Genomic DNA, 26705 nt, shown 5'->3' with positions numbered 1-26705 from the left:
GTCAATATCCTTTTATTCTGCATGAACCTAAATTCATAGTATTTACACATCTTTTTTATACATAAATGTTTAAATTCTAATAATTACCCATCCAATTCATTAAACGAAAAAAAAAAGTCAAGAAAGTCTATTCATTTTTCAATATACATAACACACAGTCATCATTGAATAAACAAATCAACTGAATTTGACAACCTTTAGCCATTCATTTTATATATGAAAGACAGATACTGCTAGAAATTAGTAACTATTTTCTATTGATAAGATTTTTACATTATACTGATGTTCTATATTCTACAACTATTTATCTTAATCTGTCAATAATACAGGTTATATACTCTCTCATTTCTTAATATTTTATTATACATCTAACAATCTTTGATAGAATTATTGTCTTCTTGGGATAAGGACTGTTTTATAACCATATATGTAGGTGCAAGTTTCCAGGTAATTAAAATCGAAGCAAATAACTATCTTCAGTTAATACCAGTTTATCTTTCCTCTACTAGCAAGAACCATATATTCATGCAGTTCAGTAATACAATATAACTTTCCCTACAAACTCTTTTGAATGCATCAAATTTAAATTCACTCCAACATAATTTATATTTTTTGTGATCTTTTCCGTAGCGTAGCTATTGACACCATCCTAGTCTTGATAATTTGCAAATTGCAAATGCAATATCTAGCCTAGTGTGATGCATAGCATACAAAATGCTTCCAATAGCACTAGTATATTCAAGTTGTGCAATTACTTGGTCTCTATTCTCATGCATTTTCATACTTGAGTCATATGGAGTACTAAATTCCTTTATATTGAGATGTTTAAATTTATTGATCAATTTCTTAATATAGTGACTTTGATTAATAACGTAACAATTATTATATTTCTTCACTTTAATACCCAAAATGGTATCAAACTCATTAAAATCCCTCATTTTAAATACAAAGGTTAAATATTTCTTTGTTTCATTTATGCCGATCATGTTATTGCTAAATATTAGCATATCATCAACATAAAGACATATTATTCCTCTATAATCTTTAGTAAATTTTAAGTAAATACACTTGTCAACGCCATTATGTTTAAAACCATAAGACAATATGGATGAGTCAAATTTTTCACGCCATTGTTTAGGAGCTTGCTATAGCCTATAAAGTGATTTAACCAATTTACAAACTTTTCTCTCATTTTCAGGAAGTATAAAACCTTTTGGTTGTTCAATATATACTTCCTCCTTTAAATCATCATTTAAAAAAGTTGTTTTAACATCCATTTGATGTATATGCAACTTATAGATCGAAAATAATGCTATAAGTGTTCTAATGGATGTTATTCTAGTTACTAGAGCATATGTATCAAAATAGACTATGCTTTCCTTTTGTTTAAAACCTTTAGTAACTAATCTTGCTTTAAAGGTTTGTACAGAACCATCGGTATTATATTTTCTTCTAAACACCCATTAAAATCCAATTGGTTTAAAACTTGAAGGTAAATCAACTAAGGCTCATGTATTATTAAACATTACTGAGTTCATTTCATCGTTTATAGCTTCTTTCCAAAAGGCTGCATCTTTTGAAGACATTGCTTCACTAAAAAGTTTGGGGTCTTCATCTACATTTAGTAGAATTGGTGTTTTATTTAGTATATTGGTTCTATATCCTTAAACTAGAAAAATAATTGAATCTGCAGAAAAATAATCAAAGTCTCTCCTTCTTGGCTCAATAAATTCATTAATTTCATTTTTTTTCATCAACTATTGAAGCCAATTCAATTTGTTTTTCTTTTTCAAAATTAACAAAATTATAAACAAATTTATTTTCAAATAAATCAACATATATAGATTCAACTATAATGTTAAAATTTAAATCAAATAACCTATATGCTTTTAAATTTTGTGTATAACCAACAAAAATACTTTTGATGCCTCTAGGTCTTAATTGTTTTATAAGGATCCATAACTTTATAATAAGTATACAACCCCACACTTTAAAATAATTCAAATTTGGTTTTCTACCATTATTCTTTAATTCATATGGTGTCATAAATAATTTCTTTAAAGGAACTTTATTACTTATATGACATTCTTTCAAAAGTTAAAAGGAGCTTTTGCATTTAACAGCATACTATTTACCATATCTACTAACATTCTATTTTTTCTTTCGGCTAATCCATTATGTTGAGGTGTATACAGAGTTGTTCTTTGATGAATTATTCCATTTTCTTTACAAAATAAAGAAAATGAGTCTGAAAAATATTCTCCTCCTCCATCACTTTGAAGAATTTTTATCTTATTTTCTTTTTTATTTTCAACAACAATTTTAAATTCCTTGAATTTGTCAAATGCCTCATCTTTTGTTTTCATTAAACAAACATGAGTGAAGTGAGAATAATCGTCAATGAATGTTATAAAATACCTTTCCTTCCCTTTATTAGTAAACCATTTAGGTCACAAATATTAAAATGTATAAGTTCTTATAATTTTGATTTTCTTTCAACTTTCAGAAGAGATTTCTTGGTCATTTTGCCTCAACACAAATTTCACATTTTTCAAAAAAAATTTTTGACATGAAATATAGCCATGATTTGACATAAATTTTAAAGATTAAAAATTTAAATGACTTAGTCTAGCATGCCATACATCAGAAGAATGCTCAACAATATAAGCAAAATAATTATTCATTTCATTGATATTGAGTTTGAACATTCCATCACAGGAATATCCTTTTCCAACAAATATAGCATTTTTTGATTCCACAACCTTATCAGATTCTAGTACAACCTTAAAACCATTTTTACATAATAAATGTGCAAATAAAAGTTTTTTCTAATTTCAAGAACATGAAATACGTTAAGTAAACTTAATTTCTACCCTAAAATAAATTTTAACTCAATTGTTTCTTTGCGAAGAACCTTAGCAGAATTATGGTTCCCCGTTAGAATTTCTTCCGATATCTTGAGTTCTTCATAACTCTTGAATTGCCTTTTTTCATTACAAACATAAATAGTAGCATCAAAATCTAACCACCATTCTGAATGTTTTGTTACAGTAGCGATGTTTACTTCAGTAACCATTCCAATAGACATTTCAGTCACTTTAAGTAATAGGTAGTTAATGGTTAGTAGGTATTATATTTTGTTTGATAATAGGCCATGCATTATGAACAATAAAAAATAAACCAAACTATTGCTACTATTAAAATGGCTAGTAATAAAATGTTCCCACTTCAAGTTTTAAGTATTGAAGATTTTTCCTTGATTGCTCAAGGACGTAGTGAAGCTAAATTGTGGCATTTGTGTTATGGTTATTAAATATAAATGGATGGAAGTTGTTGTGTCAAAAAATGGTTTTTGGGTTGCCTAAACTTAAATACATTGAACTTTGTGAAGGTTGTGTATATGGAAAGAAAAGTAAAAAATCCTTTCCAATATTTGCAAGTCTTAGAAAGCATCTAGCTGTCTTGAATTAATGCATGTTGACTTATGTAAACCTATAAGTATTGAGCCTTTTGGTGGTAGTTGATATTTTTTTACTTTTTACAGATGATCTCAGTCAGATAACTTAGTTTTGCTTCTTAAAATAAAAGTTTAAGGATTTTTTCTAACTTTAAGAAATTTAAAGCTCTTGTTGAGAAGTAAAGCGGGAATTACATAAAGACACTTCGTACGAATATAGGAAGGGAGGTTCCTTCAACTGAATTTAATGTATTTTGTGAAGAAAATAGAATTCGCGGGGAGCTTTCTGCACCATTGACATTGAAGCAAAATGGTGTTGCTATATAGAAAAATAGAACAATAGTTAAAATGGCAAGAAGAGTGCTTACAACGAAAGAACTTCCAAATCAATTTTAAGTAGAAGCAGTTGCAACTATTGTGTACATCTTTAATATTTCTCCTACAAGGTTTGTCTTGAATCAAACACCGTATGAAGCTTGGAAAGTTAGAAAGCCATTAGTAAGCCACTTAAAAGTTTTTGGTTGTATAGCCTATGCTTTAGTAAAATCACAAGCTCAAACACTTGATGAGAAATCTATGAAATGCATTTTTATTGGTTATTGTTCTCAATCCAAGGTATATAGGTTATATAATCTTGTTAATGGTAAGTTGATCATTAACAGGAACGTGGTCTTTAATGAAGATGAAAAATGGGAATGGAGTGAAGATCAAAACAAGCATGATCAAATTCCCAAAGTTGAAATGATTCCACCTATGGATCCAACACCAACAAATTCAATTTCAAAGTTGAAGTGATTCCACCTATAGATCTAACACCAACAAATTTATATTCAACCTCCTCTAACAATAGCAACTCATCTACTCCAAAAAGCAATGGTTCCTCATCTTCTAACTCTTTAAGTGAAACTCCACTAAGGAAATTCAGATCCTTGAGTGAGATTTACTAAAACTTGTGCATTTGCTTTATTTGCATCAGATCTTGTATGTTGTTAGGAAGCTAGAAAAAAAAAAAGCAAGAATGGTGCAATGCAATGATAGAAGAGCTATTGGCAATTCAAAAAAATCAAACTTGGGATTTGGTGGACTTGCTTGATGGAAAAAATGTCATTGGACTCAAATGGGTATATTGAACAAAATACCATGCAGATGGGAGCATACAAAAGCACAAGGCTTGGCTTGTTGCAAAGGGATATTCCTAACAACAAGGAATTGATTTTGAAGAAACTTTCTCTCCAGTAGCACGATTTGAAATGGTAAGAACTTTTTAGCCTTAACTGCTCAACTTGGTTGGCCTGCTTACCTATTTGATGTAAAATCTATCATTATGAATGGTGAATTGTTAAAGGAATTTTATGTTTCACAACCTAAAGGTTTTGATGTTAGTGGCAAAGAAGATAAAGTATACAAGTTGAAAAAGTACTCTATGGATTGAAGCAAGCTCCAAGAGCATGGTATTGAAAAATTGGTTCTTATTTTTGGCAAAATAGATTTGAAAGGAGTAAAAATGAGCCCACTCTCTATTTTAAAAAGGAATGTAAAAATGATTTTTTGGTGGTTTATTTTTATGTTGATGATATGATTTATATGAGATCATATGATTTATATGGGATCATTTGAGTCTATTGTAGGTGAATTTAAATCTTGTATGATGAAGAAGTTAGAGATGTCAAATTTGCGTTTATTGCATTATTTTCTTGGTCTTGAGGTGAAACAAGTTGAAAATGGAATTTTTATTTCACAAAGAATATATGCAATGCATCTTTTGAAAAGATCAAATATGGTAAATTGTAAAGTGGCAGCCACACCCATGAATGTGAATGAAAAGTTGAATCTTGATGATGATACTGCAATGGCTAATACAAGGTATTTTAGAAGTCTTGTCGGTGGCTTGAACTATTTATCTCATACAAGGCCAAACATTGCATTTTTTGTTAGTGTTGTATCCAGGTTTATGCATAATCCAACCAAGCATCATTGTGGGGTTGCTAAGAGAATATTGAGATATGTTGCAGAGACAATTAAGTTTGGAATTTGATACTCCAAAGAATCATATTTTAGATTAACTGCTTTTATTGATAGTGATTGGACAAGTTGTTTGGATGACTGAAAAAACACTTTAGGAAACTTACTCAACCTTGGTTCTGGAGAAATTTCTTGGAGTTCAAGAAAGCAACTTCATCAGCTTGTCAAGCAACTTAACTAAAAAGGTTACTTTCTGATTTTCATCAAGAATATGTTGGTGCAACAGAAATCTTCTATGACAACGAAGCAACTATTGCAATGACAAAGAATCCTACTTTGCATAGTAGAACCAAGCACATTAACATTTGTTATCACTTCATTCAAAGTTGGGTAACAAAAGAAACAATTACATTGAAGCCGTGTGGTACAGTTGAGAAAGTTGCAGACATTTTATCCAACTTTTCCCTCAAGCTAAGCATAATCACTTCATATTGTAGATAGGAGTTCGTAGATTTAAATCAAGGGGGAATGTTGAAGAATGATTCAAAATCCCTTATTAAATGAAGTCAAATAAGTCTTTCACCTTGTAGGTTAAAAGAGTCTAGTATTTGGCTATTTTTAAATTTAAATTGTTTTGTTCCCATCTTTATGTTTAGTTGCTATCAAATAAGTATTGAGTAAGATATCCTTCAAAACAACTAAGAAAGCTAGCTAATCTTGTAAGCGTATGAAAGGCACATTAGTTCATTCAATAAGATGCATTGAGTGATACATTTTCTCATTATAAAGGCTTCATTGTTTATTTAGTAACTTTTGTCTTTTAGTTTTTTTCTTCTTCCATGGTTTGTTCACTTTTTTTCAACATAAACTAGGTGTCCACATGTATGATAAAGTGTTGAAATATTGTCATAAATTAAAGAAATTAAGAATAAAAATAAAACTTTGATAAATTTAGAAAGATACAACTAGTATCGTATAGTCAATTCTATCTCAATCATTAAACGATTTTGAATTAACAAAGTAAAATTTCTCTATTTTTTATTCTTTGATTTTCCCCGCAATTCGTCTAAACCCAAACAAAAGTTATAATACATTAAAACCAAAAACTCACCCTTACACCTCAAGTTATATTTAGTGTTTGGGTATAAACAACTTTAGTTTAACAAAAGTTCAGCTCATTTTGTTAAAAAACGGACATGAACAATTATTTCGTATCAATATGTGATATCTCATCTCATATATCAGATATAAATGTAATTATTAAGACTTATATAATAATCTAAGTTAATCACTATTAACAATTTGAATTTAAACTTTTGAAAACTATATGATTTAGACTCGAAAAGTTGCTAGGAAATGATGCTTGGATCCAGAGTCGTTACAATTGGTGTCAAAGTATATGTCAACTTAGTGTAGATTTCCACATTGTGCTAGTGAGATCTTGATCTTGTTGAGTGATACTTTAATTGAAATTGTGATGTGGAGCATTGTCGAAAACATCAAAGATTTAAGTGAATGGGATTGTGATACCTCATTGTATGTCAAGTGTAAATGTGGTAATTAAGACATATCTAAAAGTCTGAATCAATTATTGTTAGCAACTTGAGTTCAAGTTTTTAAAGATCAAATGATTTAGATCCAAAAAATTATTGAACCAGTGATGCTTAGCCTTGGGTTGTTACATAATAGATATATGGAGTATTCTTTTATGATTTAATTTTTTTTTATTTAGCGAATGGAAGATTGAAACTTAACTATTTAAGTAAAGAGAACCACGAAATACATAGAGTCAAATGTCAAAGTGTTTTTGTGTTTCAATTTTCACCTTTGACTTTCATAAAAGAAAAAAAACGATCTTGCAAAAATATGCCTTTTGATATTTTAGCTTCTTAATATTTTATGTAAGATAAAAATAAAAAAGTATTTTTTGTGTGAAGAAAAATAATAGGGTAAACTTCACATACACCTCTTGCAGTATAACTTTTTCTCACATAGTACCCTGAGATTATTTTTTCTTATATAAAACTTTGTGTTTTAATGCTATTCCAAAATGGATAACAATGTTAAAGTTTTAGTTAGTTTTTTGTAAACAGATAATAATAACCTTTGTTTTAATCTCTGCATCTGAGCATTTGACTTATTAGTTGAGACATGATCTTTCTGTCTAAAAGAGCAGAGTTTGAATTCTCTTTCTCTCAATTATAAAAAAAAACATTTGTTTTAATCTTTTTATATTTTATTTATTTAATTAAAAATATTTCAGCAAAGATTTTTCAATTTTTCTTTTTTTTTTTTTTTTCAAAATAGGCCAACTTGCCTCTTGTTGTCATGAGTAGCACCAAAGTCTTTATGCATATCATAAATGTTGAATGCTATATTACTACAAAAGAACAACAACCATGTTTGGGACTACGATTATAATTTTGGTGCTTGATATACATGACTTCTACTTCACTGTTTGTCTAAGAATGGCATCATATAAAAAGAAGAAATGGTTTTTTAGGTAGAATCTTTTTTGCTAACACTTAAATAAATTTATGAGTTCCTACATAATTGTACAAGATTATGTTTTTCAAAAAATGAAAAAAAAAAAGAACAAATTATTTGAGCAGAATCAATTGAGGCCTTTTTAAAGAAAGCATGTGAATTTGGATCCTCCTTTACAAATTTTGAATACAAACACTAATAACTTAATACTAATAATGATCCAAACAAAAATAAAATCAAATACAATTCTAAAACGAACCAATCGATCAAAATTCTCTTAACAAAAGTAACAATAAAAGCAATCATTATATTAATTCAAATTCAATATTTAAAGAAACTATATTTTATAAAAATGAATTAAAGGAACAGAAAAAATGAGAGAGGAAAATTTAAAAACAAAAATAATGATTGAATTTTTTAAACCCCTTTTGAATTCAAAGAAGAAAACAATCTCTTTTCTATTTGGGCAATGAGAAAGTGAGAGAGAAAGAGAGAAAAGTAGAAAAGAAACCCAAAAGTTGAAATATTTTTTTAATTAAACACCTTAAATACAGAAGGGTTAAAACAAAGGATATTATTATCTGTTTACAAAAAACTAACTGAAACTTTAACATCCTTAGCCCCTTTGGGAATAGAACTAAAACATAAAGCTTTATGTACGAAAAAAATAACTTTATGGTATTATGTGAAAAAAGATCATACCAAAAAAGATACATGTGTAATTTACTCAAAATAATATTAGGAAGAAAGGGCCTAAGTTTTGTCCTTCGACCCTATTGTAGCCTAGATTAAGCCCAACCAGTGATATCATCGAAAGCTTACGTAACTCTGCATAAAGCCCAGCCCACCATTATTGGTGCAATTTAGATTATTGATTAATTAAAGCCCTAAAATTTTTACATTACACGGACATCCGTTTTTACTATTTAAATAATGAAATATACATATACACTAATTTTTTGACTTCTTAAAATGCCTAAACAAGTCAAGTGAATTCATTTTTGTGATGGAAATAATATTTAAGAAAAGGGTAAAATAGTTTTTAATTAAAAAAAATCAACAAATTAACGTATAAATATTTCTTTGTACTATCGATATAGTAAGATATATGAAAAAGATACTTTAACACATTTAAATCTTTAATATATTATCAGTTACTCCTTTTTTTCAACTTTTATATATATATATATATATATGTATTCGTAGGTAAGTCAAAATGCATACAAAGGTAAAACAATCGTTAAGACGAAAGTTAAAACTAGGCATTCATGAATCTGGTAGACTACTATCCATATTCCATGGTCAAAACTTTGTTGCTTCCAAAGTCATTTTCATTTTGGACGTGGTAATTAATCCTGTTAACTACGTTGATTAACTGCTACTGCGCTGAGAAAAAAATTTCACTGCTCATCTCTGAATACTTACCGTCTGTTCAACAACGTAGGATGTTTTTAATTATTAATGAATGCATCGAAAATTAAAGATGAGTGGCGTTTAAGCAAAATGATGCTTTTAATTGTTAATGGTATTCTCTTGATTCTACCAACATTAACCCTTTATTACAGCTTGTTCTCTTCCAAACAGAATCGCTTTTAACCAAACACGTTATCCTAATATATTACTTCTAATGAAGTATTTTCTCGTGACAAATTAAATCAGAATGAACTTCAATCTAAAAATTGTTAAATTTTTTTTTCAAATCTACATCTATTCATACTTGAGTTGATAAAAAATAAAAAAAATTCAAAATTAAAAGAATCTTTACTCTAAAATGATTCGTACTTAAAAATTTCATCTTACAATTTAAAATAACTCGAATTTTATATTAAAAATTAAAGTAATATAATTTATAATTTTTTTAGAAAATATAAAATATAATTATTAATTTTATTTTTTATTCAAACTCAAAATAATCTGAACTTAAATATCGCATATCCAAATAGATCCCGAATTGTTTCGTAATAAATGTTTGGAGCCCGTCCTTTGTGGTCTCTCTCTACGACTCCAAGTTAGTGGCAGTAATAAATTGGGAGAGGAAAGCATTGTCGGTCGCTCGTGTTGAAAATGCCACTACGTGTTGTTCAGCTAAGTCCCACGTTAGATGTGTGGTTTTAATAGCATTGGCTGCCGTTGGACCCGCAAATATGCGCAACAATTTTAATTACAAAAACTAAAGTATAGGTGAATAGAAATCTTCTTCTCCTACGTAGTACTTGATTTTATATATATTATAATTTGATGGTCCTTGAAGTATTCAGTTCTATATTATTAATTAAAAATTTTAATTCTTAAATCTTAAATTTTAAACTCTAGACTTTGAATTTTAAATCTAAAATTTTAAAATCTGATAAGAAAAATTTAAAAGATATGTAAAATAAAATTATGAAAGAAGCACTAAGTGAAATACTTCAATAAGAATAAAAGATTTTTATTGGATGCAAGTGATGTTTTATAAACAGTAAGAGTAAGGGAAATTCCATGACAGCTTGACCCTTTTGTCGTTTCATTTTTCCAAAATCAGACCACATATTTTAAGTGGAAATGGCACTGGCTACGTCTTGCACAACATTTTCCATTTTCTTTTATCATTAAAAATCACGTCTGCTATCCACTAGCGGCTTGGTAATCTTTTACCTGGGATTGTAACGTGGTGAACATATGACTTAAAAATTAAATTAAACTACCTTCATTTTCAATTTTTTTTTATTTATAGATCACTTAAAAATTAAAATTGAATGAATTAAATAAGGGTGAAAGGGTTCAACGCAAAAAGAAGGGTTGCCTTGTTTGGCTACTAATTAACCTACCATCCACCCCTTTCTTCCCCGAATTAATCAAGATAGAAAATTACTCAGTATGTCACAAGGCCAGGTTTTCTATATGTCCCTTGTCTGATTATTCTTTTTTATGTGTTGTTCTCCAGTTGTCAAAGCCTTCAAAACACAACCACCTATTTCTTTCATTTTTTTTCCTGGTAGGATTAGGATACGCGCATCTCTGATAAGCAACTGGAAAAGGAAACTATTTAATAAGTAGATAAAAATCAGATGGCTAAACTATTTAATAAGTACTACTTGGTTCATCGGGTTTGCCTGTTGATAGATTAGTATCGGAGTCAACTAGTAAAACATATAAAATAGTACAAAAGCAAATAATCTCCAAATTTTAATCATAAGTCGACAGAAGATTTTTGGAGTAGTACATTGTCGATTTGATCATGACTTTTTTTTTTTATTTAATTTTATCTTTTCCTTTAAGGAAAGGGGCTGCATGTACTGTTAAATGCTTGGTCCCGCTCATAAAATTAAAGGAGGCAAGTCAACTACTGAAGCGACCTTTTTCAGAATCAGAGGAGTAATGTGGTTTTCTTTTGGTCTCTTAGCTGACTGCTTGTTGACAAAAACAAATTTATTGGCATTGAACCACTGAGCTTAATGGGAAGTAAGAGGTTCTGAAACTAATTCAAGTTAAGACCCAGTCATTGCCAAAATGTTGTATAAAAACAGACATCCATAATTCAAGTTTAGAACGATTTAATGAAGGACCTTTTTAAGACTTTTACTACAAATGTTGTTTGATGAACATGCTCACTTTTTGGTAACCCCACCAAAGCAACTATGAACTATCCGTTATCGTTATTGGGTATTGGAAAAGATTATGCCAATTGCCATGCACCCATAAGCCATTTGCCAGCTTGCATTACGATTTGCCCCAGTGTGAGAGCGACTGCGGAAAAGGACTCAACCATGGAGACCTATCCTGCACACATGACAATATAGAGAATTGGAGATACTATTCATGAAAGAGCACACAAAAAAGTTTTTTCTCTTTTCTGTAACTGTACAAACCAAGATCCCATTCTCTAGCAAAGAAAACATTCTTAGTCACCTCAGAATATGCAGAAAAGAAAGAAAAAAAAATATATATATATATATATGAAAAATCATATCTCAATGCTATACATAGACAAGGAAATAATTAACAGATACAAATATTATGCAAAATTTCTTTCATGAACAGAGCCTAGGCAGGGGTCTTGCAGCACTACGGCTTGATACTTTAGATTTCATGATTTTGGCCATCTGGGTCTGCATTTTCTTGCAGACTTTCTCCAATTCCACCACCCTCCATTGCATCCGTTGTAAATGTGCTCTGAGCATCTCGTTGTCAGCTGATATGTCTAGTCTCCCAGAGTAGAGAACAACTTGTTTAGTGGCTTCATCTTTCTTAGCCTTGGCTTGGATGTCGTTGAAAGTACAGGGGGAATCTGTGTAAAGCTTAGTATTATTAGTGCCCTGTAGTAAGTTCTTAAGCTTCAATTGCTGGGAGATGAGAGCTTGCACTGTACTTTTTGATGGAAATTTTGCATTCTGAGAAAGGTGTATGCAAGCCTCTGTAGAGAGCTTCTCATAGTTCAGTGCACAACATATTTTCATTTTTTCGTCTTCAGACAACCCTGCATGCACCTACAAAAACCATATTTAATCCAAATACGCTGAATACTATTATGGAGCAAATCTTTGGGCTGCTAATAATTCAATTACAGTTTCTAGTAGCATTTTAAGATGTCAGAACAGATTAACTTGTTTAAAAGGAAATTACAAAATGTTCAAGTGCATATGCTGCGCGTTTCTAGGGAACTTGTTTAAAGGAAATCAAAGTACTACCTCCAGGTAAATGTCCATGGCGTGGTATAATTCATCCCAAGAGTCCCTGGCAGAATCCGGCAGGGCCACCAGCAAGGCTAGAAACTTTGACGATTTTAGACAAGGATCCGGAGCTACTTCTGTTATATACAGATCTATCAAGCTAGCAACCTTCTTCATTCGCATTGGAGATAATTGCCAGCCTCCTCCATGCCGAAATGCTTTCAGGAACCTAAGAACAAGGTTCACATCATATAAATAAGTTGAGCCACAGGGAGAAGGAATTAGCAGATTATCTAACGTTGCTTGGTCCATCTGAGAACCTATCATACTCTCCAACTTGCTCCTGCAACTTTTGCTTATCTTCAAACTCAGCACCACTCGAAGAATCCCGAACAAACTCTTGCATGAAATAGAAATTGGATCAAGAGTGTAAAGCATATCAATCACAATTTCTAAAACTTTACATTTCTCATCAGATGAGGCAGTATAAAACTTTGACTTCTGGTAATGAAAGAGGAATCGACTAATCATTACATGATTGTGCTTTCGAGAGACCATCAATTCTATCAACGTTCCAATTAAATCGGGACTCAAAACTAAAAGGTCTTCAAACCACCAATTTGCTCGAGAGAAGCTGTTTTTCAAACTCTCAGTGCTTCTACTATCACAGGAAAGCCGAAACCCTGAGCTATCTGGAGAAGATGTAGATGCACAAGGACTTGCTTCACTGGATATGGCCAACCTCCCAACAAGTGAATCCAAGCATTTTTCAAGTAAACCTGAGGAAGTTGCAATCGGCTGTAAATCTTGGCAATGCTTCAAAGCAACCAAAAGATCAGGCCATGTCCAATAGCTGATCTCTTCAAAGGATTTCTTGGTTTTTTCTAATAGATTACAGGTTCCTGATACAGAATTGTTCATCTCCATGAATTGGGCAGCAGAATATAAAAATAAAATGTTTGAAGGATTTACGTCAATTTTTCCCTTGTTGTAACAAAACCTTGACATAAGCTCAAAATTCTCTGCCCCTCCTGGAAAGTCATGGAATACCACTTTATTTCTCTTGGCGTTTGTGGATTCACCAAATAATTTGGTCAACCTGCCCGAGTATGAACAAACAATTTTCTGCAATGACCAGACAAGAAGAGAATCAGATGACGTGGTGGTAACAACAACAATGCAAAAAACAAAATTAAGAAAATATAAAACTCTAGCGGGGATAAATCAAGAATGTCTACTACCCAAGAGTTATTTCTCCACGAAACAATGCAACAACAGAAATAAAAAGGGAAAGAAAAATACGAAAACAGGAATTTGGTTGCTGAGAAGAACGGGAGAATGAAATACAAAACAGGACAGGTTAAAGGTGACAAACAAACAAACAATGAGGAATTATTGTAAAGACAGTCCCTATCACTTTCTGATAAGAATCTTCCAGGGCTTAGAAAAACCCACAAAAGGAATGAACTCAATTTTGGGGCAAGGGAGAATAAATTCACTGCATTTACCGAGAGAAAAAAAAGGGAGAGTGAAATTAGAAGGGAGTATCTAAACCAAGAAAACAGCAAAAAGACGGATGAGAGGTCGTTATTAGAGTAATAAATTGAGTGAGGGTAATAAATTGCAAGGATGTCAACTAATCACCCCAGCAAAGAAGGGAAATGAGCAGTAATCAATGCCATGAAAGCAACCCTCAGTCCTTCTCAGCAAAAGTGGCGAATAGAACAAATTTAGACATGAAACATTAAAGCACCCTAACAACAGCAATAAATGAGAAGGGAAAAATGAAAACAAAACAGAAAGCCCTACACACTTTCGTAAAAATCGTGGACATGGTGATTTCCAGAAGAAGAAGAACAAGAGCTATGAACTTTTGCCCCACAGTGCTGCAGTGCAGGTGGGAAATTAAATGTTAGAGGTACAACTGTAAATACTACAGACTACAAAGAAAATTTACAAGAGAATGTGAAAATTATGAAAACTGTAATCATGTAAGTTCCACCTTTTTCACACTACAAAAACAGACACACACAAAACAAAAGCATATCATAGCCAATGAATATGCACTGAAACACAACATACATTTGCAACCGAGTACCACAAGAACACTTGCATAGAATAAGGAGATTTCAGTAGAGCACATCAATTTTTTTTATTTGTTCAATGTGGATCACATCAAATGGAACACAGCAAGAGTGAATAATAAACTTGCATTTTGGAGAGAGCAAGAAACCCTCAGAAAAACAGAAGTGTTCCCGTTTTTTTTTCTTAAAAAATAGAATTTTATAAGCAAAGTATGAGAAAAAAAGAGGTACAGAACAGACTTACCTTGTCCACCAGGAAAGTCTCCTCTCCATTAACATCCACCTCAAGATCACAGCAAACTGCCATGACCCAAAAAGAAAAAAAAATAAACCCACCTCAAATCAAGAGTCTTTTCTTCGTTTTTGGAACTTGGATCAAGGAAATTAAAAAACAAAAAAAGAAGAAGAAAAGATTTTTTAACTACCCAACAGAGACAGAGATGTAAGGAGGAGGCCAAAAGGGAAGTGAGGAGAAACACACTAAGTCATATACCATATTCTTCAGAAGGGCAAGAAGACAAACAGAAACAAGTGATTCTACAGTCACTGAACTGACTTTGGTTCTGCAAAATGAGGGAATAGTAATCAAAATGGGTGCAGCACCAACGTGGTGGCTTCTCAACTGGGATAACAAAGACAAGACTCTAAAAACTAAAAAAGAGTTCAAGGGTGTATAAAGACAGGGAAGAGATATAATAATAAGACCAGGGACTTTTTTTTTTATAAGAATAAGACCAGTGATTTTTTTTTTTTTATAAGAATAAGACCAGTGATTTAACTAGAGAAAATAAAGAGGGAGGGACTCTAAAAACAGTTGTCTTGTGACCTCAACCTGACATTCTCGCTAAAGAAAAGTACTTTCTATGTAATAATATAGTAATTATTTCCTCTCATTTAAATATTATAAAGTTGGAATAATGATTTTTCTTGGGAGAGGAGGACCCTCTCATAAAGCTTAGAACTCAAGCTTTTTGGCTGGCTTTCCTTCTCTCTTGTTCCATTTTCCCCGCTGCCGGCCTCTAGACCCGTGCACCCACCAGGCAAAGTTTTCTATATTCATAATATAAATTTTATTATAATACTTGTAATAACATATTCCTTACTCTTGTAGTAATTTGCAATGACTGAATTGCCCATTTGGACCCTTTTCAGTTTTTCCACCAGGGTTGTGGTGGACCAACTTCTAAATGGGTCCCACAGGGGGTGGGCCCCACTGGAAAGATTCATCTCTGTAGTTCGGACAGTGGATCATGTTCACTGTTTTGACGTGTTGCCCTTTGTTTGTTCCCCTATTCACTATTGTTAATCTTGTTTGGATTCTCCTTGAAAGATTTTCTTCCTTGATTGCAATTTTTTTTCTATTTTGAGTTGGAGTGGTACATTATTCACCCTATTTAATTTATCCAATGAGAAGTTCAGAGTGGTTGACTAATTGAGATCCAGCATGTTAATTAGATAATTTAAATAATGTTCTAATGCTTTAGTTTGACAAATTGTATAGTTGTCACGGGCATTTGGATACTATCTGAGGGATTGACTTATGATAAGTTCATTTGCTTTGAAGATTAGTGTACCATCTTTTGCAGATATGTGTGTTATCAAGTTCAAATGATCATTATCTCGTGCACATGAATTAATATCGAATATATTATTTTTAATTTCTTATGAAATTTGGTACATCTTACCCACTAAACAATCTATCTAATGAAAAGGAAGTGTTTTAAGGCTGGTTGGTGTACATATTTTGGGGATGATTTTGAAGTAGTTTCACTCAAATTGTATATTGTCCATGACTATTGGGTATGAAGCGTGAGGGCACCGCACAACTGTTACGTTCATGCGCTAGAAAGAAGGATACAAGTAAACGGGTGTCACGTGAGTCATAAAACCATAATGACTCTTTTATCCTTACAAGCATTTCCAATTTACTGTTTGAGCATCGTTGGTAGGCACCAAAAGAGATTAGAGAGAATGCGTGGGTAAGTCTTAGATAAGATATATAGTGTATTCATAAGTCTTATCAAACTTGTGTTAACGAATTTCCTTTTTGCAGCTTTAAGGAAAAAAAACAACCAATCGACTTTAGAGGGGGTATTTCTGTCTGACATTTTATGGAAAAGGATGGGCATTTTGATGCGCCTTTGGTCTTTACAGCCCCGATGAGCGATGGGGATTTAGGATAATCATTAACCAATAATCTATTCGGTTTCCAAAGCAAACTAGGAACGCTGTCGTTTTATTTGCCACTTGTCTCCATATTAAATGAGTCAATTTTTCTTTTGATTATGTAAGTTCTCTGAATGATATCATCATTAGATTGGCAGATTTATTACATTGGACGTCAATGATCTTCTTCCTAAAAACACCTAGAGGGATTTCTATGGATACAACGGACGACACAAAAAGGAGCCTTTCCTTTCTTTGTGGTGGGGTGGCCGTGGCAGTGGCCGCCCAACAAGTTTTCCAGCCCCCTTGGTGTCTTTCAGTGATGTTCTGCTCTCTTGCTTTCTTATTGCTCATCAAATTAAAGGATAGGAGCATCGCTTGAACCTCAGCCTGGCAGTAGAGCCTTTTTCCACTGTGCTTAAACAAATATGAAAGACCCTTTTTCCAGGAGGATGTGGTTAAGCTGGCCAAGCTTTGATCACGAAACGGCAGCAACTCATGTGGTTGTGATAATAAAAAGGAAAACGGAAATCTTAAGTAGCTATTGTTTAGCTTATGTCATACGTGTTCAAGAGGAGCGTAGCGTGGGTAATCGATTTGGTTAGTAACTCAATTTTTTACTTTGTAAAATTTATTATATGTTTGGAATCATAAATTTGAAAGAGTGGATTTGGATTTGGTTTCTGAAAAAATTAGTTAAGACTCCATATATCTATGTATTTGAAAAGATATAAAAAGACAAATTTTAATTAAAAAACTCACACAAGGATTTCAAAGTTATAATTAGAAATATGCAAATATGAATAAACTATGCCATCAACCCTGCCACACTGTTTTCAGTTAATTGGTTTGCGCGCTTGCCGGCACTTGCTAGGATGATTTTTATAAGTTGGGCTCCTTTGCAATGGATCAAAAGGTCCATTTTATACTCCTATAACAACGTACTCACCGTTGAAATTTGCGTGGACTCATGATAAACCCAAAATTATGTTGAATATGGGCTCAAGATGAAACATGGGATAGTATTACTGGGTTTTATGAAAGAAGTTAAGAACATTTGGTTAATGGTTATGCTTCTTGCTTTTACTCCAAAAATTTTAACACAGATTGCGTTACGTCCAAAAAGATAGAAAGAAAAGAGGACCGGCCTTTCAATTCTTAATAATATGCTATTGTTTTAAACTAGAAGACATTTCTGTTTCTTTTTGATAGTCTTTAAGCTTTAGATTCTGATTTTTAGAGGTTAATCAAATGCCACATATGGGTTTCTTAATTGCTATGTGTCTTTGGGGAATATGAGTTCGGTGGTGTAGAGAATGGTATGTGGTCTGGGTCTTTCCAAATGATATGGATATTTTTGTTTTTTCATGGAATAATGTCATTATTAAGGAACGTAAGAATCTGGAAAATATTTTATTATGCTTTAGTACGGTGCATATATATGGATGTCTAGGAATGAGCTTGTTTCAACATAACGTATGGGACCCGATCAAATTTACACCATAACAAGCTGCGAGTTGTCACTTGGACTAATGCAAAATGGCCCTTGGAATATAGTATGATCTTGAACACCTTTGGGGCACCCAGTGCAGGGACAGTAATTAAAAGTAAAAAAAAAAAAAAAGTAGACAAGGGTGCCATGGAAATGGTCTAGCTGAAGGAGAATTAAAGTTTAATGTAGATGGAGCTGTGAATGATTGCCCCGGTAAGCTGAAATAAGGGGAGTGTTGAGGAACAAAGGGAGACATTATGGTAATGTTTTCAAACTCTATAGGGTGAGTGATTCAAACACAGCCGAGATTATGGCTATAAGGGAAGTTTTTCTAATTTTTTCAGCTTCTAAATGGTTGGTTTTACATTCTTTGGGTTTTTTTTTTTCATACTTGGGGGAAGGAGATTAAAATTTTACTCTTTAAACAAGAAGATTATACACCAACTAATGAGTCAAATGTTCGAGTGTAAATAGTTTTACATTCTTTTGTTGTTGAAAGTGATTTGAAGAACGCAGTACTGTGGGTGCAAGACCCTAGTTGTGCTTCATGGAGATTACACAAATGGATACTCCATTGGGTGGTTCACAAACTGTCTTTGATGCCCTTGTGGTGGATGGGTGATGGAAGGATTTTTGTGACATTCTCCTTTTAGGTTTGATGTGCTTCCTTGTCGACCCTCTAACGATGGCTTCCCCTAGATCTTGAGGGTGTCTTCTTTGGTCCTGGTTCACCAGTGCTTTCTTTTTATGTCTGATAACTCTATGATATAGAGTTATTTTGACTTAATTTTGATATTAGTTTAACTTAGTTCTTGTTGTAATGTAAAAAAATTAGTAGGTTTTATTTAAATAAATTTAAATTAGTTAATTTAGATGAGTCAATCTAATCTTAGTTAAGTTTATGATTAATTTGGTGTTAATGTGATTAAGATAAGTTGTTACTAATTTATTTGTGTTTTTGTAGGTTTAATAAAGGAAGAATTTTAATGAAAGAAAGAGAGCACTTTTGAAGTGCAAACTTTTACTGCATATATTTTGATATTTTAATCATAACTCTCTTTATAGAACTCCAAATGAGATGATTCTTGGACCATTAAAAAGCTAAGAGAAAAAATCTACAACTTTTATGTTTACCCATTTGCCAGTTCGGCCTAGAAGGCGGTTAAAAATCTTGTTAAAGTTAAAGTACTGCAGCAGACTTAGAGCAATTATGATTTTTACTAATTAATTGATCGATACCGCGACTCACGTAGTCTAATAAGGAAATTTTGATTGGAATTGACTTTTTTCTTGATCCAACTTGGCCTAACTTTAAAGTCCTATAAAAACAACCTTTCGGAGGACTTTTAAAATATAAGGATTGAAAGCTAAGAATCAAGTCATAAAGTTATTAAAGTTAAGAAAAATTTGAAGGATTCAAAGAGATTTGGAAATCAAGAATATAATTCTTGGGTTTTTCTATCTTTTTATTATTCTCTTATTTTCTTAGTTTTGTTTTTGATGTTTAAATTTTATTTGATGATGATGTGTGACTTGATGAGGAACTAATTCATTTATCTAATATTATAATTGAACTTAATATGTAGTTTAATTTATTGATCTCTCTTTTGCTTATGTTTGATGAATTTAAGTTGTTTATTTTATTCTATTCTTAATACTTCTAATTGCCTAATCACCAATTAGATTAAATTATAAATCTAAGCTAAACCTTGACGAAAGAGATTTAGGTAGATCTTGAATAGAATAGCGTATGATCAATGCACTTAATTGATTAGGTAATTTGATTTGCATATAGAGTAAACATACACCGATAAGCTATATGTAATCAGCGTTAGAGAATAAACTTAATAAATCTTTCTTCAATTTAATTTGCATAGACATATAGTAAATTAATTGAGAGATTTAATTTTATGAAAAATTCGACAGAAACTTGTAAATAATTTAAGACTCTAAGTTAACAACTTAATTCATTAAATTAAGTTAAAAGAGACAATAATCAAATGAAGTATTGAGGGATATCATAATCTTAGGTTTGATAATCAGTAGAAGTTAATAAATAATTTTACTGATATATTTTAAATTAGTTTTAGTTATTAGTTTATTAGTTTTAATTTTAATTTTAATTATTTAGATAAAATTAAGGTGTGTTAATTTTAATAATTAACAGTAAGAATTAAAACAATTCTTTGTGGAAACGATAATTTATTTTATCATTATATTACTTGTTAACGATATGTGCATTTGCCTAAGAAATCAACAACAATGTCCAAAGATTCTACCATGATATGTTTTGCTTTAGGTTTCCTCAAGTCAATTTTTGTGTGCTTACCATGGTTCAGCTTTCTCATGGTTAGACCTGTCAATATGGGTTGCCTTGGCCCAACCTAACCCAAACCCTTATGGGCTAAAAAAATATAAGCCGAGTCAGGTTAACCTATTTTTTATATGGGTCATCAAAACATCAACCCAGCCCACCCCTTGCTATCCCATGGGCTGGGTTGGGCCAATCCATTTTTTATTTTTTTTCAAAAAAATCATTTTTATAATTTTATAATAAAATTATTTTATGATTTAATTTATAAATTAAAATTATTAATTTGATAAGTAAAGATTAAACGCATTAAAATATATAAAATAAATATTATTATTGATAATTAAATTATTAATCTTATATAATTAAATATATAAAATTATTAAATTAATAAAAATTATTTATTTTTTGACCCATAGGGCTAGCCCGCCCCAGCTCATCCCAACCTACTGATTTGGTGAGCTGACCCATTTAAATTCAGTTCAAATATGAACTTAAATTTTTAAATCCAACCCACCTCATATTTGATAAAAAATGAACCGATCCAATGGGTCAAACCCATTTTGACAGGTATACTCATGGTCATGAAGTGGGTGCAAAGGGCAGTACCGGTTGAAGCTACTCTCCCATTAACACGCTTTGTCATCCTTTTTGTTTAAGCTTTTGATTGTTGCTCCTGAAGTATGAAGTCCAAATGATGTTTGACCCTATAGGAGTTTTGACGATTCGAGCTGGAAGTTTTTCGTACTGTGTTTAATTGTCTAGTTCTGCGAGTTCTTAAGGTTTTCGGGGACTTTGGTTTTTGTTTGTCTTTAACTCTGTGCTATGTTGGTTTGTGACACTGAGTTACGCTCTTGGGGCTTTCTTTGTTCTACAGCCGCCTGTCTTTCCTGCGAGCAGGTTAGGCTTTTTGTAATTGTACAAGAACTTCACCGTCAAAGCTTGAGTTTTATGCCACTAAAGTCTTTGACCCTCATAGTCTAAGACTTTGGTTGGGCATAATTGCTTTAGTTCAAATAAATAACAACCACTTTTCAAAAAAAAAAAAAAACGGGTAAGAAACTGGAAAATCAATCATTTTCTGAGAAAAGGTAACGAGGCTGTTGATCGATAATTAAGCAAAAGATGGCATAAATAGAGTAACAAACCTGCTCAACTACTGTGAAGACAAGACATCAGGTGTGCTGGGGGAGTCACAACAGAATAGGGATTCACCAGAAGGACAAGTAAACGGGACAATGGAGGCTTGATGGAGTTTGTTGTGTGATGGCAATGACTGTTTTGAGCAGGATGATACCGAGTCAAAGAATCCTTTGTTTGAGTGATGCAATAGAATGGCCTTTTAATTGTTGTACAGATGAGAAAAAATGAGATATGCAGGGCTATCTTTTTTCTGTTACGATAGCCTAAGTTTTTTATATTTGTTGTTCCTGGTATTTATAGCTGCAAGGATGTGGTAATGTAAAGCAACCTTTTCGACTTTTGATACTATGATTTTGAGCATATGTGCCTGGTTTTTAAGTGTGCAGAGGCGTATGACCCAAATTCACTTTGTGAATTGTGTAGGAGAACTTACATTCTTAATTCTTCTTGAATATAATCTCATCTTTCAAAAAAAAAAATCAAATGCCTCAAAAAAGAAGCTTATTTTATTTCTCATCTTCAGAGTTGAAGACATCTATTAGTCATGTAAAATGACCAAGTGCCATCACAAGGTCCCACCGGAGTCAAACCCAGGTCGCTGGATTAGAAGTCCAGAGTGCTGAACCACTACACCATTGAACCAGCCAGTTACTGTAAATGGTACTTATAAATAAAGTAGATTATTGATAGTAAAAGTCCTTAACCATTTTCCAACTTCAAAATAACAATCCTTGAACTAATTGATGGTGTATCACATTTAGCTTCTATATATATATATATATATATATATATATGTTGTGGGGGTGTATCAATTTTTCATTTTAGGTATCTTTTATTAAGTAACCACATTTTTTAGAAAAAAGCAAAATAAAAACAGAAGAAAACAAAAGTCCAAACTTTGGTTAAATGTGGAGGTAAGATGACATTCCACATTTGGTGTAGCCAAAGCCTATTAGCTGGACAACTTGAGCATGAAGGTGACTGCTCATACAAGTTAAGGTAATGTGGTCCTAGCTTGTTCCCCCGATATTTGAACATTTATTGATTGGTTCTACTCATCTTTCTATTTTGTTTCCTAGGAAGTCTTAAATAACTTTTCAACCCAACACAAAACAGATTCATAGGTACCATCGCACAGCCCGAAATAATTTACATGTTTAATTCAATATGTAATTTGTTACTCGGACTTGATAATCATTATCATCATTAATTGATTGTGATTTAGGAGCACTTTCTGCCCATTAAGGTGTATAATAATGAAAGAACAATGAACACAAGTTTCAATGTTGTCTCCATTTCTTCCATAAAATAACTTTTCTTTCTCTTTATATTTTCATGAGCTTATTAAATCTTCAATTTTTTGAAAAAAAATATTTATATATAAAAATTGAATAATAGTTACGTAATTGTCGATTCAAATCTACCATTATGAACAACTCAACAGTAAACTTCATACGACATTATAATTTTACCTTAGTTTACAAAACAAAACCAACTCCTAATACCCCCATTAATAACTATGTTAATAGTATTGACACCTTCTTTACACTAACCACATTGAAAACATCCCTCACATCCTACATTGTATTAAATCTTCAATTAGATAATGAAAAATAATATGATCTCTCATCAAATTCCCCCTATTCGTTTTTAAAATTCAAAGTTAATTAGACTCAATTAAATTTTATCTATTAAGATATTCCTTAAAAGTTTGATATAAAAAGTAATTTAATATAATCTATATATATCCTACACCTATAATATTATATCATTCAATCAATTTTTTTAAAAAGAAGAATTTACAAGTAAATGTCGTTGAGTGCCATTCTTTTCATTTTTCGTGTACAAAGAATAAAGTAGGATTCACCCTCCTAACTCCATGGAAACCTTAAGATTATGTTCACCTTCAAATTCAACCACAGTTCCCCATAGCTGCGAAATTTTAGACTTGGCTTTGGCTGTGACCCAAAGAAAGCACTTCTTTTATATTTTAATCAAACAAAGTAATTAAAACTTGTTGGGAAATTATATATATAATTCTTGATCGGTGAAATTGAGAGATAGGGGCAAAGCTAAATTATGAATAGAAAATTCATTACTATAAAACGTACTAAGAGGTACAATAAATATAAGGTGACTTAAGAGAATGTGGAAAATGGTGACAATTAGGGAATATGATAACGGGATTAAGAAAGGGCTAGTTGGCTGGTGACTGTCAAGCGTCCAGAAACAGAAGCCAGCGGGGCAGCACAGAAAGAAAAACAAAGTGGGAACGGTTTTTGTCTCATACAAAGATAATATGTACATTTCTCTCCTAGCTTTCATGTGAACCAAAGCTAGCTAGGGTGCGCCTAGAGCTCGAACACAAAGATAAATGACATCAAGTTATCCTCAAAATCCTGCCGTTTCCTTCTTGTCTTATGCCCGCTTGCAGCCTTTTGACAATGTGGAAAAAAATGGAAAAAGCAACTATGTTTTGTCTCTGCTGCAATTCATGAGGACCACTAAACATCAATCTCCCCCTCATCCCCTTTTATTGTAGCCCCCGAATAAGCTACTTAATGTAAGCACTTTAAGACATTGAAGTCTACACCCTGTTTCAATCTTCTAGCCCGGTTGAGGTCCAGGCCGTGGCAAAAACTGACTTGTGACCTTTCCATGTGAGAATCAGCATGTCTTCCTCTTCCTTCATGCCCCATCCGCTAGCATGTTCATCTAGCAAGAATTTCACTTCTGTCACGGTCTCTTCGCAAAATGGAACACTAAAGAAACTGGCGTTCTTCATCCTTTCTGACAATTTTGCACCTGATTCTAACCTCTCTATCCTTTGAAACCCTTCAAAACTGATGATGTTTTCAATTTTTTGACCAATATCGGATTCATACTCTAACCTCTGGCTACTATCTTTGGGCAAGAAAGTTTCCAAAGCATCAAAAGGTATCCAAAGATAATTGAAGCAAGTTGTAATCCTCGAAGTGAGACTTGGTGCACTCAGATCAGAATCCTCATCGACCACAACTATAATACGAGGATTGAGGCCTTTAATTATGTCAAGGAAAACGTCTCGCAAAGAAGAATCATGTGCAGTATTCCCTATTCTCTCATCAGACAAATAGCGCAGCCAATTTTGACAGTTTATTACCAAGGCCTCATCCTCCCTAAGGTCTAGTGCGGAAGGAGTCAAGTGACTCAACAGTGATTCGAACTGAAAAGCAGAGGATTCTTTGGACAAAATTTCACCCGATGAAGGGAAAGAAGGGTCATCGATCACATGGAATTCAAAAGGTACATCCCTAAACTTTGCAAAATTTGCCAAACGGTGACCAACTTCCTCGGTTGATACGTTAAGCATAGGAGGTACGGGTGGCCTATAAGAGGGCACTGTGATTCGAAGCGAAGATGGCCCTTCTGGCCTTTTAGCTAGGGCGTCTATTAAGGTAGGCCACTGCATACAATGGGTGATGCTAAAATCCAATATATGAACTTTAGGGTATCCTCGAACTGCCTTAAAAATGGCACTATTTGATGCACAAAACCCAAACCGGTGCCAAGGTAGTAGATCGACATACCCGGCTAGCTCGATCACGGTCATTAGCCTCCTCTGAAATGTGCTGCCACCATGGAAATTCATTGTTGTGGGGCAAACCCTAGATGCCTTAGAGATGAGTGCCTTTAAAAACCACGAGGTGAGCCTTTGGTTAGGGTCGCCCACCGAGGAAGCGACGTTGTTGAGCACCCACATAACTTGCTGAGCCAAAGTCACATCGTTGCTTTCAAGGGCACTGGCACAGTGAAGTAGAAGCTTTTCTATACATGCGCCGTCCAGGCTACCAAGGCACCCTCTTAGTGCTCCTGTTATAGAACTTTGAGGGGTGTTGAAAAGACTAGGGTTCTGAAGGGAAATGGATGCTCCGTTTCCTCTCACCTCAGTTTTCATGGCTTTGATGAAGGGGGAAAAGCTAATAAGATGACAAAAAAGAGTTGGGGTTTTGTTGAATCAGCGTGCATGGAAGATTTTGATGACCGTGATGATGAAGAAAAGAAAAAAAGAGAGAGAGAGAGAGAGAGAGAAAGATGATGGCCGAGAGAAGGTGGCTTCACTTTCTTCAAATTTTCTGTTGTTTGTTGGACACGCGTATGGCTGATATTGGAAGATGGAATTGAGGAGCTAGAGTTTTATCTGGTTGCAGGTATGAGTTGCCAAGTTCAACAAATATGAGGTGTTGGGAGAAAGAAATCTATACATTTCCTTTGTGTATTTAATGCGTCAAAGTGTTGAGAGAGAAAGAGGTGAGAGCTAGTGTTATCTGTTTCTTGAAGCCTATATATAGCAGGGAAGGGTCCTTATTGAATGATTATCCATATAGCATGCAGCCAAAAAGATTAAACTTTGAGGAACGAAGAGTTAGCTAGCAACTTAGCATTATAGTGATTTCAGTAGCCTGGGTTACTAGACAAGAACAAGTAATACATCGTGAATTAATTATGATCATGAGTAAGTAAGAATTTTTCTATCCTAGGTACACGTCATGGCTACCTGAAAATGCATGCATATGGTACCAATGGTAAAATTAAGTAATTAGAGCGTCAGTAAGTTGGTGAATCTAAATAAAGGCAAGAAATCTTTTATCATATGGATTAAATTGAGGGCTAAAATTCTATATTTTTACTAAAAAAGCACATGATTTTCTCAAAATAATCTCAGTTTTAAGGGGATTTCTATTTGTATTTTCACCTCAAATTAAATCACCTATATGACTTAATTAGATATGTAGTATGAGCTCTACTTTTGAAATCTAATCCTTTGAGGCAGAGAGCAAAGTGTTCCTTATAGTACTAGTAATATAAATTCTCCGACATTTTTGTAAAATTTGCCTATATATCTTGCTGGCCAAAATTTAGGAATGAAGGAATATATATTTCTAAATTTGCATTTGAATCATATTCCTCCTCT

General features: G+C 32.7%; 1 protein-coding gene and 1 pseudogene across 3 annotated transcripts; both read right to left on the bottom strand.

Annotated features, from left to right (window-relative positions):
• Positions 1–11710: 11710 nt before the first annotated feature.
• LOC18608553 (Phototropic-responsive NPH3 family protein) lies at positions 11711–15349 on the bottom strand. Of its 3 annotated transcripts, XM_007043317.3 has the most exons (4): positions 14884–15349; positions 12574–13680; positions 12255–12372; positions 11711–12173 (listed from the first exon to the last, which is right to left on the bottom strand). In XM_007043317.3, the coding sequence occupies exons 1-4, from the start codon at positions 14944–14946 to the stop codon at positions 11917–11919; spliced, it is 1545 nt and encodes a 514-aa protein (XP_007043379.3). In that variant the 5' UTR covers positions 14947–15349; the 3' UTR covers positions 11711–11916. The 3 variants fall into 3 exon arrangements, with proteins under 3 accessions (XP_007043379.3, XP_017969971.2, XP_017969973.2); XM_018114482.2 differs by having other exon boundaries at positions 11711–12372; positions 14884–15345; XM_018114484.2 differs by lacking the exon at positions 14884–15349 and adding an exon at positions 13797–13988 and having other exon boundaries at positions 11711–12372.
• An 8475-nt stretch (positions 15350–23824) lies between these two features.
• Positions 23825–26013, bottom strand: LOC18608552 (scarecrow-like protein 32 pseudogene; annotated as a pseudogene).
• Positions 26014–26705: the final 692 nt, after the last annotated feature.

Source organism: Theobroma cacao, chromosome 2 (genome assembly GCF_053813885.1).
Source record: "Theobroma cacao isolate CCN51 chromosome 2, ASM5381388v1, whole genome shotgun sequence".
Taxonomy (NCBI): Eukaryota; Viridiplantae; Streptophyta; class Magnoliopsida; order Malvales; family Malvaceae; genus Theobroma; species Theobroma cacao.
Note: the sequence above shows the minus strand (reverse complement) of the source record. Positions and strands in the feature narration are given on the sequence as shown.

What these genes read in the sequence shown, in the direction of transcription:
- LOC18608553 (XM_018114482.2), bottom strand. Translation starts at nt 14,946, where the DNA reads ATGGCAGTTTGCTGTGATCTTGAGGTGGATGTTAATGGAGAGGAGACT. An exon ending in AGACTTTCCTGGTGGACAAG is followed by an intron (nt 13,681 to 14,883) that starts GTAAGTCTGTTC and finishes TGGTCATTGCAG; the next exon opens with AAAATTGTTTGTTCATACTC. An exon ending in CCATGGACATTTACCTGGAG is followed by an intron (nt 12,373 to 12,573) that starts GTAGTACTTTGA and finishes TGGTTTTTGTAG; the next exon opens with GTGCATGCAGGGTTGTCTGA.